General features: G+C 38.1%; 1 protein-coding gene across 5 annotated transcripts in view; it reads left to right on the top strand.

The window, feature by feature from the left end:
- The window catches only part of tsnare1 (T-SNARE Domain Containing 1), a 217,744-nt gene that overhangs the window by 146,024 nt on the left and 50,728 nt on the right, over nucleotides 1–20,992 (top strand). For 4 of the 5 annotated variants that reach the window (XM_067602493.1, XM_067602489.1, XM_067602490.1 and 1 more), the window contains exon 12: nucleotides 473–582. In XM_067602493.1, coding sequence (XP_067458594.1) covers nucleotides 473–568 — 96 coding nt within the window. In that variant the 3' untranslated portion in view covers nucleotides 569–582. Of the gene's footprint in view, nucleotides 1–472; nucleotides 583–1,546; nucleotides 2,783–20,992 lie in introns of those variants that run through there. The other variant, XM_067602491.1, reaches the window with a different exon arrangement.

Below are 20,992 nucleotides of genomic sequence, written 5' to 3'. Positions count from 1 at the left end.
ATATTTGTCAGCGTGACCTTGAGTCCTCTACTCCCTCCACAAATGTGTTAATCTCTGGTCGAAATGCCACTTTTCTTGTTCTTTTATTTTCACTTTTCAAAATGCCTTTTTTGTTCTCTTTAGTTTGTGCAAATTGGGGGTGCTGTTGGCTGGCACAGAATTAGTTTGAAAACAAAAAAATAAAGCAGTTGATTGTTGTTGTGACTTTGTGGTTATTAAACTGGAACTTGACATTTATGCACTATGGCATTTGCTTTCATATATGCAGAATAGGGGATTTTTACAGCTGCATATTTTAGCTTTCTTAAGAAAACCACCATCAAAGAGTGGCAAAGTGGACAAATATGAAAGATTGATAGTGAGTGGTATGTACCATCATCTTTTCTCCCAGGTGTACAGACAGTGTAAGGTGTCCAATATGGATTGTTTAATGTTTCATTCCACCCATCCACTGAATCCTTTCTCCCCACAGAGGCAGTTGAGGAAGAGGAAGTGCTACCTCCTGGTGGCTGGAGCCATCATCCTCACCATCCTCATCATCATCATTGCTGTTTCAGCAAGAAAATGAGACTGGCCACTGTGGTAAGATTCATCATCCACAATACAACACTGCTGCATACTGTCAAAGACACTTGACATTGTCTGGTCCAGATTGTTTTTAGCACATTTTAATAATACTTGTGCAAGGACTGGATCAGGCAGTTGTTTGGTGATGTATACAGGAGCTAATGTTTGCTTTTTATTAAATTTGGGATATCAGCTAGGCAGTGTCATCCACCTTGATGTCACCACGTGGGACAGTGAAATGGCCTTAATTTTAAAATTGCATTCTAAACAATATGCACACACACAGACACACTGCCTGACACTTTGGATCCCAGTTTTCTCATTTAATGGCATTTAATGGCACATTACCATTGAGCCAATTATAAATAGGATTTTGGCGTGACGACTGTGAAGTTGGACAGACTTTGGTCTAGTCAGTTGGTGAACAGTTGGGAGATAAACCCATACATTGTGGTGTAGGGCTGCATCTAATGATTATTTCATCATCATTCAATCTGCCAACTATTTTTTCAGTTAATTGATTCATTGTTTAGCCTAAAATGTCGGAAAATAGGGAAGAATGTTCAATACAGTTTCCCAGAGCCCATGGTGATGTCAAATTGCTTGTTTTGTCTAAAACCCAAATTTACTATGATATATATACAGTAAAACAGACAAAAGCAGAAAATCCTCATAATTCTTGATGAAGTCACTGCCCATCATTCTCATTGAGATATTGTAAACATGTTTGATATTTATGCCTGGAATTGAGACAGTTAGCATTCCGATTTTTAGTGAAGAATTACATTTCTTTTTTTAAACTGGCCCAAAATGGCAATCAAAGGCAAATCTGTGTGTTAGTGGAAATAGTCATTGTGTGTGGGGTGTCCATTCTTTGTAGGTTTCAGTAATCTTAAAGTATGTTTCCAGGATAACATCTTGACTGTGCAATGCTGCAGTACAGACTAAATGTTAGCATACAGCAAAATTCTGCCCACAGGAATTACTGGCCAAATCAACTTACCAGGTCATCAACAACTTTACAGACATGAAAAATGAAGGTTTGAGTTTAGCACCATGGACAACCAATAATAATGTGTCATGCCATGTTTGCTGGCAAAGCTAAAATATGACTGTGAGTACAAAATGGACACTGAAGTGGCTGCAGGTGACTGCTCTACAATTAAAACTGTTCCATGTTCCTGTTCCTGTGTTCAAACATAGAAGAGATAATGGTTAATAAAGGGGTTAGGGTTAGAGGGACTTGCAAACTGAGACAAAAAGAGAGAGGAGCAGATAAGGTAAATACTCTATGGTGTGGAAATGGGATGTGTGCAAGGTGTGGTTTTTTTCCCAAACTTTGTATATAAATCTATAAACTTCATTTAGTGAAGGTACAGTTACAGAGGATGGTTTATGAAGTTTCACACTATTGAAAGTTCATAAATGTTTACAGAAATCTTTAAAACTACAAATATTTTCCTTGGTTTTAAGATAGGTGATTCAAATCTAATCCCTTACTCCCCTTTTTTCCTGTTTTAAGACTGAGGTTTACACTACCAGCTTGTTTGCCAAAGCCTTGAAATCATCAAATTGGCCCCAGATGTGTGTGAAAAGGTTGCTCCTCTCCCTCACTCTCTCACGAAGCCCCATTACCCAACATTAACAGTGTTTGTTTGTGTGATAAATTATTAGATTCTGCCCAATGTTTCAGTTAATCTGTCATCAGTCGTGTCCTACAAACAACAGAATACAAGTTCCATCAGAGTAGTTTGTTTCACAAGGTTATGTTTTGCTGCTTTTCTATGTGTTTTTGATGAGTGTGTATTGTGATGTTAGGACAGATCATCTGCTTCATCAGTGATAGTGTCATAGATGTGCATCATTAGATGTTGTAAGCAGTGAGTGACTGGGCTCTGTCAAGTTGAGAGAAAGGTGAAATTGTTCTGTAATAAATGATATTCTGTTAAATGTATTCTTTATATCAGTCCAGTTCACTCTATGGTAACCTGAGCAGATGGTATGTTCCAGTTAGGTTAGGCTGAGAAGGTAAAAGACTAGTCCCTGGTCTAATAGGATGGAGAGTAGGAGGCAGCTTGCCGTGAGGCTTTAGGTTTTACATGTTTTTTCCTTCAATTCTTCAATTTTAAATTATCTTTGTAGAATTTCCAGGGGTTTATTTTTGCTTTGGTTTCATTAATATTTTACTTAATAAAAGCCACCTTTTTTGCACATATTCCTGCCCACCGTCCTGATACTTCAGAATCCCCTTTAAGATCTTCTGCCCTTTTCAGTGGGGTGGCAGCACTACAAGGCCATAAGCATAAAGTCTTTCCAAGAGAAATATGATGCGTTGGTGAGTTCCAGCTCAGTTTTCTGCAAATGTTCACTGGCTTTATGAAAATGCTCTAAAAGTATGTGCCAGACATTGGCAAGGAGTGTTAAGTTTATCCATCTGCTCACAGTAAGTGCCTCATTTTACCATTTGTGATTTTATTACTTATAATTTACTCTTTTTCTCCAATGATTTCTTTTTCACTGAATAATTATATACAATAGTAACACATGATGCATATTTTGGTGTCAAGAACTGAATCAGCTATGTATGACACCACTGATTCTTCAATGTATGGACACAATTCATGTCTTACTTTATATTTTCATATATTAGAAGATACTGGTGGTGGAATTTACTAATTTACTAAATGTCACTAAATTCCATTACAAGCAAATTCTACAAGAAAAATAAAAAACCCTGAATCAAACTGGTCACATTACAGAAACACAAAACTCAAGGGGGATTAGAAGCCCCAAATTTTCAAAATCATTATCTGGCAAATCAACTACAGTATATCACCAGTTGGATCCATCCAAACCAATGAACAACTCGTGGTTAGAAACAGATTATCAGAATGTTAAGAAATTTCAATCTCTGATCCACCATTCATCAACACAACAATAAAACTCCATAATTGCTTTAATAACATTGTAACATTGTCAACAAGTCTGACAGCCTGGTGGAAAATCAACAAAATCTTCAAATCTACAATGAAACCCTGTAAATACACTCCAATATAGCACAGCCCAGACTTTCTACTTAACAAAAGAACACTTATCTTCAACACAAGGAAACAAAGCAGTATCAGACACCTCTTCCAGAATAAGAAATTCATTACTTTTCAACATTTGGTCCATAAGTACGATGTCAGAACAAAACACAATCTTCAGTAACTCCAATTAAAGTCTATTCTAAAATCTAAAATCAATATATCAAAAAACAATTTACTTCCAACCTCACTAGTAGAAAAAAATCAACAAAATATCCATCCCATGGAAAATTGTTTCAAAATTATGTAAACCAATATCTAATGTAGACTTAACAATTCCCATCCCAATCAAAGCATGGAAAAAAGACTTATCATTTACCCCTGATACCGAATTCTGGACCCAAATCTGCAGGAACACCTTCACAATGACTAGAAATACCAACCTTACAACTAATACAGTACAAGGTAGTCCACAGAGCACATATCATCCAGCACAAGATGTATAAGATGGGACTCGTGGACTCGAACATATGCTCACACTGCACACTAAGCACCCCAGATTCAAAACCTATACTCATCACCTTAACTGTCGCCAAGAAAACTATTCTCTCTAACTATCCTCCTAAAATGGAAAACAAGAAGTACATTAAACCTCCTCTAAGAATACATATCTAAGAATACCATCCAATTACATTCCAGCACCAAACTTCACACTTTGAAAAAGTCTGGGGCTCCTTTATTATCTCATTAACTTACCCCACCAACACCAACACACACTCACACTCACACACACATATATATTACAGTCCCTCACCAAAATCTTATTTCCTACCTTTCAACAGGTTACATTTTGATCTCATAACTTCTCCAGCAACTTTCATACACTGCATTATATAATGCTCTTGTCATTCATATCCCGCCATGTTTATAAAAGAATAGAAAAAAACAAAAAACAAACAAAAAAACTCCACATGTATATGTACATGAATAAATGCACATACATACTTAAATATAAATGAAAGGGTGGGTTTTTTTTTTTTGCTTGTTTGTTTTTTAATGTCAGTCATTTTGGTTTTTAAAATTATTCATTAAATCACTATTCAATCCTGATCCTCTTAATTTTTTGCATCACATCCCCTGGTCCAGAAATGATGTTGAGAATGAGGAGGATGTTGATGCTGATAAATTATTATTATTATTAGTAGTAGTAGTAGTAGTAGTAGTATTAGTATTAGTATTGTTGGGATGTCATTATCATCATCATTAGGGACAGACTGGTAGGATGAGGATTAGGATAGGATTATTATTATTAAACAGAATACTATTAATAATATCACACAATTTATATTATTACTATTGTTATTATATAGATTGAGGATGGTGATGATGATTATTATATGATTATTTCCATTAGTATGATGCTGTTGATTTTTATACAGATGATTTATACAGATGATTTTTATTTTTATAGCTATTGGACATTTCAATAGGATGACGAAGATGAAGGTGTTGGCTTTTTTCTTTTTTGTGGTTCTTCTTTGTTTTTGTTTTATTTGTTTTAAGTTATTATTATTATTATTATTATTATTATTGATATGAATTTGATAAGAATCATTACACCTCCAAACAACACACACACACAGACAGTTAGACATTTTTAGTCTCAGGGTTTTTTTTCTCTCTCTCTCACTCTCTTTAAATTTAGTTCTTGAGAAATTTCAGTATCTTATGCTCAGATCAGTTACTCAACTTGCTTAACCACTATGTTAACCTTCTTCTCTTTCTTTTTTTTCTGTCTTTATTTGTTTTGCTTAATCATTTATTGTTAGACCCCTCCGGTAGGGGTGGGGGCTGTTCTAAAGGGCATCTGACCAGCCACCTCTTACAGGCCAAGTGGAGGCCTAAAGCAGGCAAGAGCAAAGAAAGCAAGGAAGAGGAGAAGGGGAAGAGAACTAAAAATTAAGAATAAAAAAAAACTTAAATTAGTTGAGTCTTTTCTACATTCCTGCATGTTTAACAACACTGACATAGCAGCACCTAACTCAATTTAGACTCATATCACTCATGGCTGGAAAAGCTTTCTTGACCAACATCATTTTTTCTCTCACTTGACGTTCAATACAAGATGTCTCTGCTTGCATAAAGTATTGATCGTTACCTATTTTCCCCAGGGGGGATGGAAATCCTGTAGAACAAAGTATTCTATTCATAAAACAGCAGAGTGAATCAATGCTCCCACAGCAACTGGCCCATGTTGAGGCTCAGCAGTTGGCAGTCAACGTTCAAGTGGCTAGACACTACCAGTTACCACAGCGAGACTGTCTCAGAGCTAAAAAAAAAAAAAAAAAAAAGAAATGGGCCATTGAGGACTCCACTCCTGGCTGTTGTACTGTTTAGACACTTTTAAAGAAATACTTATTGATATTCACCTGTGCTATCACAAAGCAGAGCCAAAAAGAATGACTATGGAAGTGGGGGTACATATTGTTTTGACCAAATGACTATACATTTGAGTTTCTTTTTGGTATCTAAATCTGACATGTTTAATTCATATTATCAAAAATACATTTAAAAATCTATATATATCAAATTACCCCATATATGAAGTTTACTAAAGTTTAAGTTTAATAAACTATAAATATATATATATATATATATATATATATATATATATATATATATATATATATATATATATATATATATATATATATATATACATATATATGTATGTATGTATTCCCAGTGCTGTTTTTAGCCATGTTAACAGCATGGGGATGGCAATGTTGATCTTTTGGTTGGTCTGTTGGTCTGGACCAATTTGGCCCAGACTGAAATATCAACAAATATTGAATGTAATGCCAATATTTTGCCATGCCAAATATTGCAACATTAATTGGCCTTAAGGATGAATTGTAATAAGTTTTATGATCCCTTAACTTTTCATTTCGCGCCATCATCAGGTCAAAATGTCCAATACTTTGGTTTGTAACTAAATATCTGCAAATCTAAGAATATTCCCATCAGCCTCAGCTGTAATTTGTGCTGTAATTTGTGCTGATTAGCATGCTAAATTAAGATGAAGAAGCATTGTTATGTTTATGTTAGCATTTAGTTGAGAGCACCAGTGTGGCTAACACAAGCTGCCAGCATGGCTGTAGAGTCCTAGTCATGTTTTGAATTTACACGTATGACTGTAGTATTGGTTTAGCAGTTGTGAATAGCGATTCTTGTCTTAGTTATTTTGTTTCTGAAATTTATGGAGAGCCACATGAAAAGACACTTGGGTCTGCTACATATCTGTTTTTCAGTTTAACTTTACTCAAGCTTTGATCATTTTATTGTCCACTTAGGTGTTCTGCAAATAAATGAGTAAACAAACTCATGTCCGCCACAGTGTGAAATATCATCAGATACAAAGGCTTATTATGTTGGTATCTTTGCACTGGATTTCTTTCTGGCACATGCATACATTTCCTTCAGAAATCTCCTTCTATTTCCTTTACTCAGATCTCAGATTACTAACTCTTCATGTTTATGGAAATAGACCAAAATCTTTGTTTTAGCAGATGAGGCAGGATTACTAACCACTGTGTGTGTGTGTGTGTGTGTGTGTGTGTGTGTGTGTGTGTGTGTGTGTGTGTGTGTGTGTGTGTGTGTGTGTGTGTGTGTGTGTGTGTGTGTGTGCGCACGTGTGAATAACTATCCTCGTCCCCATTGGAGGCAAATAATATTATAGCTCACTGTTTGAGTTCAGCAGAAGCGACTGCCTTTATTGCCACAGCAGAGAAGTCACAAGCCTGGCAAGGTCAAAAACTATTTCTTGGACAAGTGCTGTCACTTCCAGAGTTTTGTCAACAATGTTAATTTGTAAGGCAACCAGCAGAGATACTTCAAAGAAGTGCTGTGCATGTTCACTGTGTCCCAATTCCATACTACATATTAATTCTGTACAGTATACACTTATCAGCCAAAACATTAAAACCACTGACGGGCAAAGTGAATAACATTGATTATCGCATTGGCACTTGTCAAGGGGAGGGATATATTAGGCAGCAAGTGAACAGTTAGTTCTTGAAGTTGATGTGTTGGAAGCAGGAGAAATGTGCAAGTGTAAGGATCTGAATGACTTTGACAAGGGCCAAATTGTGATGGCTAGATGTCTCTCTGGTGTGCAGTGGTCAGTACCTACCAAAAGTGGTCCAAGGAAGGACAAGCGGTGAACCTGTGACCGGGTCATGGACGCCTAAGGCTCACTGATGCACATGGGAAGCGAAGGCTAGCCCACATGGTCTAATCCCTCAGAAGAGCTATTGTAGCACAAATTGATGAAAAAGTTAATGCTGGCTAGGTGTCAGAACACACAGTGCATCACAACTTGGGGATGCGTAGCTGCAGACCAGTCGAGTGCCCATGTTGACCACTGTCCACTGCCAAAAGCACTACAATGGGCAGGTGAGTGTCAGAACTGAACCATGGAGCAATGAAAGAAGGTGGCCTCGTCTGATGAATCACGTTTTCTTTTACATCGTGTGGATGGCCAGGTGCATGTGCGTTGTTTACATGGGGAAGAGATGGTACCAGGATGCACTATGGGAAGAAGGCAAGTCAGTGGAGTCAGTGTGATGCTCTGAGCAATGTCCTGCTGGAATAATGTGCCCTGACACACTGCAAAATTGTTCAGGAATAGTTTGAGTAATATGACAAAGAGTTCAAGGTGTTGCCTTGGCCTCCAAATGCCCCAGGTCTCAATCTGATCAAGCATCTGTGGGATATGCTGGAAAAACAAGTCCAATACATGGAGGCCCAAGGATCTGCTGCTAACATCTTGGTGCCAAATACCAGAGGACACCTTCAAAGGTCTTTTGGAGTCCATGCATCGATTGGTCAGAGCTGTTTTAGTGGCATGAGGGGGACCTACACAGTATTAGGCAGGTGGTTCTAATGTCATGGCTCATCAGTGTATACTACACACTACTCAGATACTCTCATCCATTTCTTTTCTAGCTTTTAGACAAGAAGAATCCTTACTCCAGCCTTCCAGATGGCTGTACAAGACATGTAATGCTGCCCTCTGCTCTTCAGTTTTTCCCTCATCCATTTCTGCTGCACATTGCATTGTGGGACAAGATAATCCACCCACAACACACTCCAATATACATCATATTAAATATTTATACTGGCTGGTTTCAGGATACCTAATTTTGTTGCTTTTCCAGTGTTAACATACTACATTATCAAACCATACAGAATTAATATGTTGCATGGATTTGGTACACAGCTTGTTGTTCAAAGAGAAATGATTTCAGCATGTAAGTCTCTCTAAAACCACAAATTTTAGCTTTTACATTTCTGTTTCTGTGCAGATTAAACAAACAAAATATATGTTAATTTGTGAGTTTTAGAGAAATTGGTAGTAGTGTTTCCAGACTTTGGACAGAGCATAGCTCTTTCATCATGCTTTTGGTCTTTATGCTAAGATATAATAATAATAATTAATAACAATAATAATAATAGCAATAATAAAATTTCATTTAATTTATACCACACTTTTCATTCATAGTGAAACTCAAACTGCAACAATATCAATAACATAGAACACACGACATAAAGAAAATAGTAATAAGAGTTAAGATGAGAAAGCCTTCCTGAATAGAAAGGTTTTAAGGCCTTTTTTAAAAGAGTCTTAGCTTAGTACTGGGGGCCCGGAGGAGCAAGCTGCTGGCAGATCTGAGTGTCCGGGTGGAGATTCTGGATGCTCTAGCTAGGGATTGCTGTGAAGAGCACATTGCAGTAGGTCTTGAGGAGACAAAGGCATGGAGAAGTTTCTCCGCATCTGACAGTGGGGTGGAATTTAGAGATGTTTTGAGATGGTAGAAAGAGGTTTTGCATAGATGTCTTATATGATCATCAAAAGTCAGCTGAGGATCAAACCTAATACCCAGATTAACGACTGAGGAGGAAAGGGGGATGTCCTGGCCATCAAAGATCAGATGAGGTATGAGGTATGGGGAATGACTGAATCTGGTGTGGAGTGCCACTAAGGAGAGCTTCAGTTTTGCTGCTGTTTAATAGGAGGAAATTTGAGCTCATCCAGGTGATACAGGTGCTGAGGCGTGACATGGCTGCAGAGGGGTTTGGGGAAGTTCTGATGTACAGCTGGGTATCAACAGCATAGCAATGAAAAGATATTCCATGATGACAAGTCCAAATAGGAGCATGTAGAGAGTAAACAGGCCAAGAACCAACCCTTGCCATGACAGGGAGTGATCTAGACCTGCATCCTCCCAGTGAGACATACTCAGTCCTACTGGAAATTTAGGACTGAAATCACTGTAGTTCAGAGTCAGTGGTGGTGTGAAAGTGTTCTAAGAGGATAATCTGATCCACAGTGTCAATGAAAACCTGACTGAAATTTGCCAAATAGGTTGTTGTGTTTAAGGTGGCCATTAAGCTCAGAAGCAACCCCCTTCTCCCACACCTTGGACAGGAAAGGAAGGTTGGAGATGGGTCTTTGGCTAACAAGAATTCCTGAGTCCACGGTGGGCTTCTTGAGGAGGGGGCAGATGACTGCGAACCTGAGTGCAGATGGAACATTATCAGTTTGAAAGGAGAGGTTGACAGTTTGGGTGATCAGGGAGCTGAGAATGGGGATGTATGATTTAAGTAGAGCTGTGGCAATGGGGTCCAAGGCGCAAGTACAGGGTTTCATCTTCTTGAGCATTTCCTCAGTGTGGCTCTGCCTGATGCTAGTAACATGGAATAGAGACAGCAAGCTCACAGACAGAGGGTCGATGTCAGGAGAGGGCAGAGAGAAAGAGCTGGACATCAAAGTGGATGTTGTTGACCTTGACTCTGAAAAAGTCAGTGAAGCTGTTCTGTATTGTTCTTCTGTAGCCTCAATTGGGGAAGATGATTGTGGCTTCAGTAGATGATTTATGAGGGGAAAGATGCTTTGGGTGCCAGGATTGTTATTAATTAGGTTGGAGTGTCTGCAGCGTCATTCCAGGTCACATCCAACTGTGAACCAGGCAGAAGAGTGTGGAAAATTGACCTCACATGTTTTGACAGGGGCATGAAAATCAAAGACATTGCTCAGAGATGTACTGTAGAGTGCCACTAGTTCACCCACTGATGCAGAAGTTGGACAGGTGAAGTACTGGAGGTCCATAGTCATTAAGGTGTGGGTCAATGCTTTTCCAGGTCTGAAAAAGCATTTGATGCTTACGTTTAGTAGAAAGTGACAGGAATGTCAAATCCATTAAGACCACCTTGTGGTCAGACACACCCAGATCATAGACCTGTAGGTTATTGATGGTGGCAGAGTGAGTGATGACCAGGTCAAGTGTGTGCCCTCTGGTGTGAGGTGCCAGTGAGAAATTCTCAAATTCTTTATACAATGGCTTTAAACTATCCTTGTGACCCATATAATGCTAGTCAGCTCACCGCAGAGCAGACCACATACAATGACCTAGGAGCATCCAGGTCATGGTCTACGGTGATGTGTAAAAATGTGGCCATATGCTAGAAAAGAGCTTGAAAATGACAGTTTTGCAAATTCCAGTCCACAGTTACTGTTTATTTGCTTAACAGATATAAAAATAAATAAGAAGACCAGTAAATGTGGCCAACTGTTTGGGCATCCTGTCAGTCAGTAACACCTCCTTTGGCAGAAAACACAGCCTGCAAACATTTCTTGTAGCCAGATAACTGTTTGTCTAATTGTTCAGAGATAGTTTTAGCTCATCTGGATTGCACTGTATGTTTGAGGTGTAACCATAGATTTTCAGTGATGTGCATCTAGTCTGAGGAACATGAATATATTTATATACTGTGGATGTTTTTAACTTGCAGATTTACCAGCATTATTGGTCCTCCAGGTCTTGTCTTGACTTCAACACTTGCCATCAAGTTCCATTTGTCAATGGCAGATTGGACATTGCAAGTTGGTAGCATTTATATATTTTTATGGCTTTGTCTTGTTTTAATCTGGACAGAAAAGATCATTTTTGAGCCCTATGAAAGTTTACATGGCTTGAAATAAGATCAGTCAAATAAATTATGTTTATGATCAGCTAGAAGTTGGCTTGAGGTGGTAATTCATTATTTTTTCAGCATTAGAAGACACTGTAAACACAACATTGACAACATTACCTTTTAAAGTTGATGGTGAACAACCAATCTATGGTATATGTGGTGTACATGTTAGCAAACATTCACACATCCAGCAGAAAAGGGGCAACATTTGGTGTCAGTTTTGTACAATTGTAAAGCCTCAGAGTGCTTTACAACTGTACAGCATCTGTCCTTAAAACCTTGATTGGTTTTGGAAGACCTTATTTGTGTTGACTGATCTTTCTCCACCAACTCCTGAGAAAAATATCTGGCTCCTATCTGCTTAATGTTCAACTTTGCTCACCAGCTACTCGCTAACTTTGTGTATCTGTCATTTGGCGTTAATGAAAGCTATTGTGCCAAAAACAGCTATGTGTTGGATTCTTTAGTCATTTGATCCTACATAAAATATTTAAAAGTGCAGCTTTAAACTTTTGCACATGCTATCTTTTCAGTTTTGTTTGTTTTAAAACCCCTGTAATTCCCTCTGTCATAATAGCTGATACAAGAGTCTAGCAAATGTAGACTTTTCAAACAGCAGTCACACATCTTCAGCAAGTCTTCCAGAGCTCATATGTTTATCTATTTGTGCAGTTGTCTTATCATGATATTTGTCCTGCTGAGCAGGTCTTCGTAGAGTCAGCTGTACAGACATCCTTAGTGACTGCTAGTTAATATGATTGACCTGATGCTGTCTCTCCTATTCATATTAAGATGATGGATTTCATTATGCCGTTCATAACCCTGCCAGAGAATCTGCTACAGTACAATGACTGACCACTTCATAGCTCAGTGCAAACTCTTCCTTGCAACCATTTTTCTTTAAGCTGTCTCTCAGTGTCCATATCAATGTAAAATTACTGGTATGGCACTTTAAACCAAAAGAAGACCAATGTGCTTCAAAAGGCAGAGAGTAGAGACAAGGTTATACAAAATCAAAGCAAATGAAAAGAGAGGGCAGATAAGCCAAATATACGACCTGTGTGGGGTAAACACAGAGGCAGTACAAGATTTAGGAAGGATCACTCACAAACAAAAGCCTTGGAGAAAAGGTGTGATTTTAAAACGTTTTTCAAAAAAAAATATCAGTGGAAGCTGGGAATTTAATGCGGAGTTGAAGCTTTTGCAGCAAGCGCTCGGTCACCTTGGAGACCAAACACCGCAAAACCAGTGAAGGACATATTATATATTCAGAGGTTGTGTTAAGTAGCAATTTCAAAATAGATAGAGGGATTCTGAAATTGACTCAAACCTTGACTGTGAGTCAGCTCAAAGGAATCATAATTCATATAACTTGCTCCCTTTTATTTAGAGCCAACCAATAAAAGTCAGTGTCTGTACATCAGTAAACAAGCACATAAGAAAAAGAACAGCTTTTATATTCATGTAGAGCATGTGCCATAAAGTTCAGGAAACTGGCTTTTTTAAACTTAATATATCAAGGTGATACAAACAAAGACAAGTTCATTTAGTTATATAGCACTTTGTTATTATCAAGGAATAGTCTGAAAAAGGGTCTGTCTAGCTCTAACCAATCAACAGTCACAGCAGAAAATGAAGTAGCAAAAGAACACAAAAACATAAAGCACAGGGAGGTAAAACAGATTGGTAGACTCACAATAGCATGCTAGAGAAGCATTACAAGTCTTTTTCACCTAGCTAACCTGGCCTACATTACCCAGCACCACCAACCAAAGACTTAGTGCCATGTTATGCTCAAAAAGAAGTAGTTTGTATGACATATTGTCCAACCACCTCAGAAATCAAATGTGTTTCATAGCTGTTCCGAACATCCACACTCTAAAAACCGACCATCATATAAAGAAGGGAGACACAATATTGTTTCTCAGAAAAAAAAATCAAATCAAAAAATCAAAACTCAACTCTTTATTTGCTTTATTTCATGTCCATTGCAATGGACGTCAGGTCCAAAACAGTGGTGAAATCTCACAAATAGATTTGTATTGATATTTGTAGTTTTCTTTTCAAATGAACTGGAAAACATTGAAGAGATGCAATATTTTAACATTCACTAACAGTGACCAGTGACCACAGTAACAGAACTGTCATATGCTCATTTTATCCTAATCCTGGCTGTCAAGGGTGCAGCTTCTTCCTCATTCTTATCCCCACTATCTAAACAACAGATTTCTATCAGCCAGAAGTTCCAGGACTTCTGTTGCTGTATATCCTGAATATGAAACATTTTTGGACAAATATTAACTTTTCATACTATACCAATACATTGTTTTTATGTGAAAACTTGAGCTTCATAATAAAAATAGACTTGCTCAGATTACATCTCTTTAGACCTCGTGTACACTACAATAGACAACAGGTTACATCTCTTCAGACCTGATGACCATTGTAATGGACAGTGACTTTTACAAAAATCCTGTGTCTTAACTTGTTGTGCAATCAGATATATAATGCTCAAAATAACATTTTCAGTGCTTAAATATTATGTTTCAGACTTTCTCTCCTTGAAGGCAATCATAGTGTGGCACTCAATTATTCACATGAAAAGTGACATAGTTGTGTAAGGAATGAAAAAAGAAAGCTGTAGTGTGTGTGTGAATGTCAGATTGTCAGTTTTCAGAAAGTTACAGAGATTGTCCAACTCTTTGAATTGAGCTGAACTCTGAGGACTCCACCTGTGCTACTAAAAGAGTAGCTATATTACAGACAAGTGGAATAGTTAAAGTGTATAAAACCTTTAAAGTTAAGATTCATCGCTTTATGGAAGGTGATGCTGAGCTGTTGGGCGAGCTGGCCATCTGTCCTTGGTTCATTCATAATTTTATTTACAAAGTGCAGTCTTTGGTTGACACAATAGATCCCAAGTGGCAACATGTTGCAGTACTGATTGCCTAAGTCGGTGCATTGGCTTATACTTGCACCTTTTTTTAAAGGGGAGGTATTATGCTTTTCCTTATTTTCAGACATATATAAAATGTCACAATGTCAGATGTTCATGTTAAAAGTGGCCAACATGTCAAATAACGAGGTAAATGTATGTAGCGGTAATCCCTGTGAGCAAAAAAAAAGGCAGCTTCAGAACGCTCGATTTCCAACGTTTTTTTTTTTACTTTCAGCCTGAGCTGATGTCAGTTCATGATGGATTTCTTTATATGGACATCTGCTACGTGCACAGCGTGCGAGTTCGCTGCTCCGTTCCGGGAGTAGTTACGCCAAGCCACGACACCATTACACAGCACAGCAAAGTAAAATAAGTAGCTTATGTTTCTGCTTGTACTCTTCCTCCCTGCATTATTTCTAACTGATCCGCTGAACAAATAGCTCCAAATAGCTCCATATGTTGTTGTTTCGACCGGTTTTTAGCGCCGCTAACGAAGCTCCGCTAATTTAGTGAGGAACACGTTTTTACATAATAGTGTGGCAGATGATGTTGCTGGATGGTCTGATCTGCTCCACCAGGATTTTGGTCCACTCCTCCAGAGAGCCACTGCACCAGCAGTTGTGGGCCTGGCCCTTGATCGGGAGCACTTGGAGAGGTTAGGACTGCCCCTGCAGTAATACACACTATCCAGGGGACGAGGGGTCCTTCTACTACAGCCTGTTATGCAGATAGATTGGTCCACTTTTCAGCGCTGGTGCATGGATGGAGGCTCAGATCCCACATCGTGTCCTCTGTCCCTCTTGCTGTCTCCCTATTTCCAGATGTTGGTAGATAAGAAACTGGCTCCATCTACAATTAAGGCGTATGCTGCAGCCATCTCATCCTGTCACAAAGACTATGGAGAGAGATCTGTTTTTGCACATCCTATGGTTAAGTGCTTTTTGAAAGGAGTCAGGCGACAGAACACCTGCGCTCTTTGGCACCACAGTGAGATTTACCCCTGGTGTTGCACACTCTGGAGGGTTCCCCTATTGAACTGATAGCCCAAATCTCTCCTCTTCTCTCCTCTCATTACTCCTCTTAACCCTGACGTCAGCTAAGAGAGTGAGTGACTTATTCGTGCTATCAGTCTCACCGTATTGTCTTACTATCAGGGAAGATGGGAGCACAGCTATTCTTCAACCAAATCCCTTATTTATGCCTAAGGTCATAACCAGCTCTTTTAGCCCTCTGGAGGGGTTTTTCCCTCCGCCACACAGCCTCTCACCCACTCTTCCCAGTGCGCGCTCTGTCTCATGTAGTGCACACAGCAAATATCAGACAGATGCAGCAACTGTTCATCCGTTAAAAGGGACATTCACAAGGTATGTCACTGTCAAAATACCATTTGGCTCATTGGCTGTGCGACACAATCACACAAGCTTATGTTGCGGTGAGGGTTGAACCCCCGCAGGGCAGCCATGCTCACTCCACAAGGGCTTTGTCCTCAGCTCTTCTCAGAGGAATGGCAGTGGAGGATATCTGCGCAGCAGCACATGGGCCTCTCCGTGCCCCTTTATTCGGTTTTATCTGCGCAAAAGAAAATCTTCACAACTGCATCTCAAGAGTGACAGCTCTTAAAGGGCGATGCCTATACTCATAGAATCTGGAGTTATGTTATGTAAACTGTGAAAACCATTGGAAATATGAAATGTGTTCATATGGTGTTATTTCTTCATTTCAGAACTGCTAGATCATAGATAAACCTTCTTAAATCAAGAAATTCTTCCTCTGCTATAATTTTGAGCCATGCTGCTCTAGGGATCGCAATGTGGGAGACTCCTGTCCAGAGTGAAATATCAACAATTACTGGATGGATTGTCAGGACATTCAGTTAATCCTAACTGACTTTGGTGAATCCCAGACTCTTGCATGCTAGCAAGCATGCTGCACATGCTAGCATTTACTTCAAAGCAGCCTCAGTCTAGCATGCTAGACTCTAAGTCTGGTCACTTCACAACTTGTTAATACTAAGCTGTTCAATAGATGTGACCGCATACAGTAAGTTTAAACTACAGAAAATTGTGAAAGATTTTCACATACCTTTCATGAACATTCTAAACCGGAGGTTAAATGGTTTTTAATGGCAACAAATGTGCTCCTTACTTTTTTGCTCCCCAGCCAGACAGAGTGTATAAAAAAGTGAGTGAAAGAGCGATAGAGAACAGAAGCAGAAGAGGCAGAAAGGAGAATAGCAAGTGCCATACATCAGTTTAATGAGGATGACGATGACAGAAATAACTGGGGAGCTGCTTCTGCTCTCGAATCAATAGCCTGGCTCTTTATGGCACTCTCAATAATGCAATAACGGCACCCTGACACTTATTTCTATACGAATTATGTTACTGCCCTCACATCTTGTTTACAGAGTCATTTTGGGATTGAGATTTCTCAAGCATGTCAGCGCCATGTGCTAAAACTACACTCATGCATGTGCATTGTGTAGGAGCTGCTGGAAGTCATGCTTCCTGCTCTCTATCTCCTCTGCCACAGCAGAGGAAAAACAAGGCTGCCTCCACTGTAAGGGTTAAAGTAATAACCTGTGATATTTTACTATGACTACATTTCAATTGTGCTACTTTCAGTTATTGATAGTCACACGAAAGACATTTCCTGAAGATTCTTTAATCCTTAGTCATAGCTATTATAGACTTGACTGGAGCAAAGGGGAGCCATAAAGACTATAATTATAAATACAGTATACACTCACTGGCCACTTCATTAGGTACACCTGTGCAATCTAATGCAAACCAATACAACAGCTCTGCCATAAATTCTACATTTATGAAGCTTTGTATTGGATTGCATTAGATTGCACAGGTGTACCTAATGAAGTGGCCGGTGAGTGTATATTAAGGCCAGTTGATAAAAGTGTAGGAACGTTAATACTTTATTATTTCATTACCTCGTTATTGTGAGCACCACTTCCTTTTTGGTTAGGATTTGTTAGTGCCAGGAGGGAGCACTAACCCTTGTTCAATTTAATCAATGAATCAGTCTCATAATCGTAAGTACTCGTCCCAAACAGTGACCTCTGTTTACTGCAGCTCAAAGAAACAACCAAACACTTTTAGGATAAGTGAAGAGATTTATTAATAGCTAAACATGATAAAGCATAAGATAATAAACAGAAAATAATAAATAAAAAGAAAGTAAAATAAATAAATAAATAAGGTCTATAAATGGTAATAAAAATAAAGAAAATTATTCAGCAAGGGTGGCTCGAAGTGTGTGACTCGAGGCTTAATGTATTGCAACGGGGAATACTGAGGGAAAGCTAACTCAACTTCTCTAAATAAATTATTTGACATCAACGCTTGATCACGAAGCCATTATGCCTTACTGTTGAGGTGTTTTGTCATGGTAGAGGCGTCATCTCGGCAGGTCCAGCGTTGTTTTCTGTAGCATCACCAGCTGTGTTTGGCAGTTAAGAAGCCCAGATCAGGTTTCGGACTGTGGGTGTGTCTCCATAGATGTAGAGATGTTGAACACTGGAAAAAGAAGTCAAGCAATTCCAGACTGCTCTAAGAGTCTTTAGGCTGGCTTAACTTCTAGTTTGCAGTATTGCTCTCAAAAAAGCAGGTAGACGTCCAGTTTCAACTGTTGTTTTCTTCTTCAGGAGTTTGAGGATTCAGGCTTTGGTTGGCTTGTAGCAACTTGAGTTGAGTGGTGAATAAAGTTTAATCTGACTACGCTCAAATCTTCAGTGGCGTTTACTTCAAAATTAAAATACCGTACATGGAAATATGAGACTTAATGTTACAAATTAATCAAAACAAATTAACTTGTTGCAAAAAAAGATTAAATACGGATATACTTGGTTGAAAAACAAAAGACTTCTTAAGAATTTTCTCGAGTTCTTGGAGGCCAGCTCAAAAAGGAATCTCTTTGAGGCTGTTTTTACAAGTTAGGATAAAACAGGAGGAGTTTGGGTGTTCTAAAGGTTTTTTCGCTGAATTATTGATGAATATTCAATTTCTTTGTTTTAGGGGGCTCTAGGTGTGGCTGGTGGTTTTGCAGCCTGTGTCTTCTGAAATAAAGGAATTTTTTAGGGGAAAGTCTAATTCTTAGTTTTTACACACAAAAATCACACTTCAAAGTCACTAGGTCTGAACATTTCCTGTCAGCTTGTATCATATTTGTAAAACCATTCAAGAAAACAGTTAAGCAGTTTACATATATTTCATAATAAGTCAGTTCTTCTAATAAGATAACAAACATTAACCTTCATATTAACATTCTATGATGTTTAAGCATACAACCGTCATTGATTCAACTTTCTCAAACTATTTTCACATCTCAAACCATCTACACTGAAATAAAAGTTCGATACTATAGTGAAAGGAAATAAAAGTTAGACAACACTGATGTGATTAGATTACTTTCAGAAACACATTTACATATATGTTCACCATAACCCTTACTTCATAATATAAAAGCATTCAATGTGACTATTGTTTCACAATAAAAGAAAACTTTAAACTGAAATCCTTCAAACATTATATCTTTACATTCCTATTACTTCTTACTACTACTGCAGCTACTTATCTAATTTAATTACTTAAATGTGATTGTCTATGAGGTTAATAGATCAAAAGTTGAACACTTAGGTGATTTTAACATACAAATACATGGTTACCAAACATTCATTAACTCTTAACATAAGGGAATGTATCTCTTGTCACTAGAGGGCAGTATTGTTACATGTAGTACAAAGGTAATAAAATCCAAGTCCAATATCTCTTTATTAGCTAGTCACACAACTATGAAAGTTATACCATTCTTCTTGTATTTACATGACAAATAACATGATATAACTTGCATAATGATTAGACATTTAATTTACATGAATTTCAGGTTTGGCTCAGATTTGCAGGGAGGCTTCACAAAGTCCTCAGCAATGTGGGTTAGTTTATGGCTTCAGTGAGATAAGAGAGTCTGTGTTCCATCTAAGGTGGAAGTTGTCTCCAGTCCAAGTAGCCTTAGGGTCAGTTTATACTTTTAGTTCAGGCCATGATTCAAATTGTTGATCAGAAATGGTTCCTTAGGAGGTCTTTCTGAGTCTGTTGAGCATCACTGATCAACACCCACTTAGAGGGTTACAAAGGTCAGTTCTGTGGGCTGAGGGTCTGCTCTTGCCTACTTTGGAATCCAGGCAAGTATGTCTCTTCTTCTGAGGTCTGAAAATTGCTGTCATTAATCAAAATAAAATTTAACCCTTGAGGCATTTCCATAGATTTCTGTTAAGATCTGTGATTTAGAACATGAAGCTTTAAGCAGGACAACATGTATGATTCCCATTAAAGTATTTACAAGAGCCTTTCATTAAATGGGATCTGATATGTTGCCATTTTAAGCACATTGAGCAGTTAAAAGGAACAGTTCCATGTCCAAAGCAGATCAGCAGGATCAGGCTTTTTTTCTAAATTGCTGGTTAGTATCTACTTTGGAATGTGTTAAAATGTCTTGTCAAATTTTCAAATGTAACTTTTGCTTTTACTGTCACAAAATCTAAAATTATCTACAAATTATCTGCATGATTAAATACCACAAGGGGTAATTGGGAAATATGTGCCTTTTTTATTATTTTGTTTTGCGATTTGAGTGAAGTGACATCAGAATACTTTAATGGTCCATGCCCTCCAGAATGACACATAAAAGTGTTTTCTTATCTGATGCCCTTCAGCAGTTATTCACAGTATGACATAATTTGTATGTGCTTTTGAAAACTGTTATAAATCACTGTTAAAAAATAATGTGGACTATGTGGACTTTGGGATTAGAGTTCTGATGGCTTCCATCATAATTACTAAGGCCTTCTGTCACTGGAACATCATTATATGTCGTTTTGGGGCACTTGCATTAATGACTGATCCTGTCGTTTTTCTTGGGAGGTCAGTCTTAATTTTGGTCTTAGTTTTAGTCTTAATATCTAGTCTTTTCCAAATATGTCCTCCCAGAGACAGATGCATTACTCAAAGATGAAAGAGTATTTTGAGGAGAACATCATTTATTGAACTCAAACATGCACACTAATGGTATATTTTCAGAACTGAGAAAGAAATTGTAAAGATATCATAATTGTAGATGTTTTAGAACGTGTCATGAACACACTATGTGGTGCACAGTATTAACAGACTTGGAATAAGTTAGCATGAGAAGAGGTAACCACGGTGGCTGACAAAGAAAGTAAAGAATCCTACTGCAAACTACTGGATACATTTATATTAACAATGTCAATGTTTGACTGGTGATTATGGCTGTTAGATTATGATTGTCATGTTTTCTCTGGAGACGTCACCAGAAAAACTACAGCATTGGTCCATGATTCATATCCAAACAACCTGTTACTTTTCTGTCTGGACAATCACTAACCTCAGAGATC

The sequence above is a fragment of the Thunnus thynnus genome, chromosome 10 (genome assembly GCF_963924715.1).
Source record: "Thunnus thynnus chromosome 10, fThuThy2.1, whole genome shotgun sequence".
Taxonomy (NCBI): Eukaryota; Metazoa; Chordata; class Actinopteri; order Scombriformes; family Scombridae; genus Thunnus; species Thunnus thynnus.
This window is presented reverse-complemented; position numbering and strand designations above follow the sequence as displayed.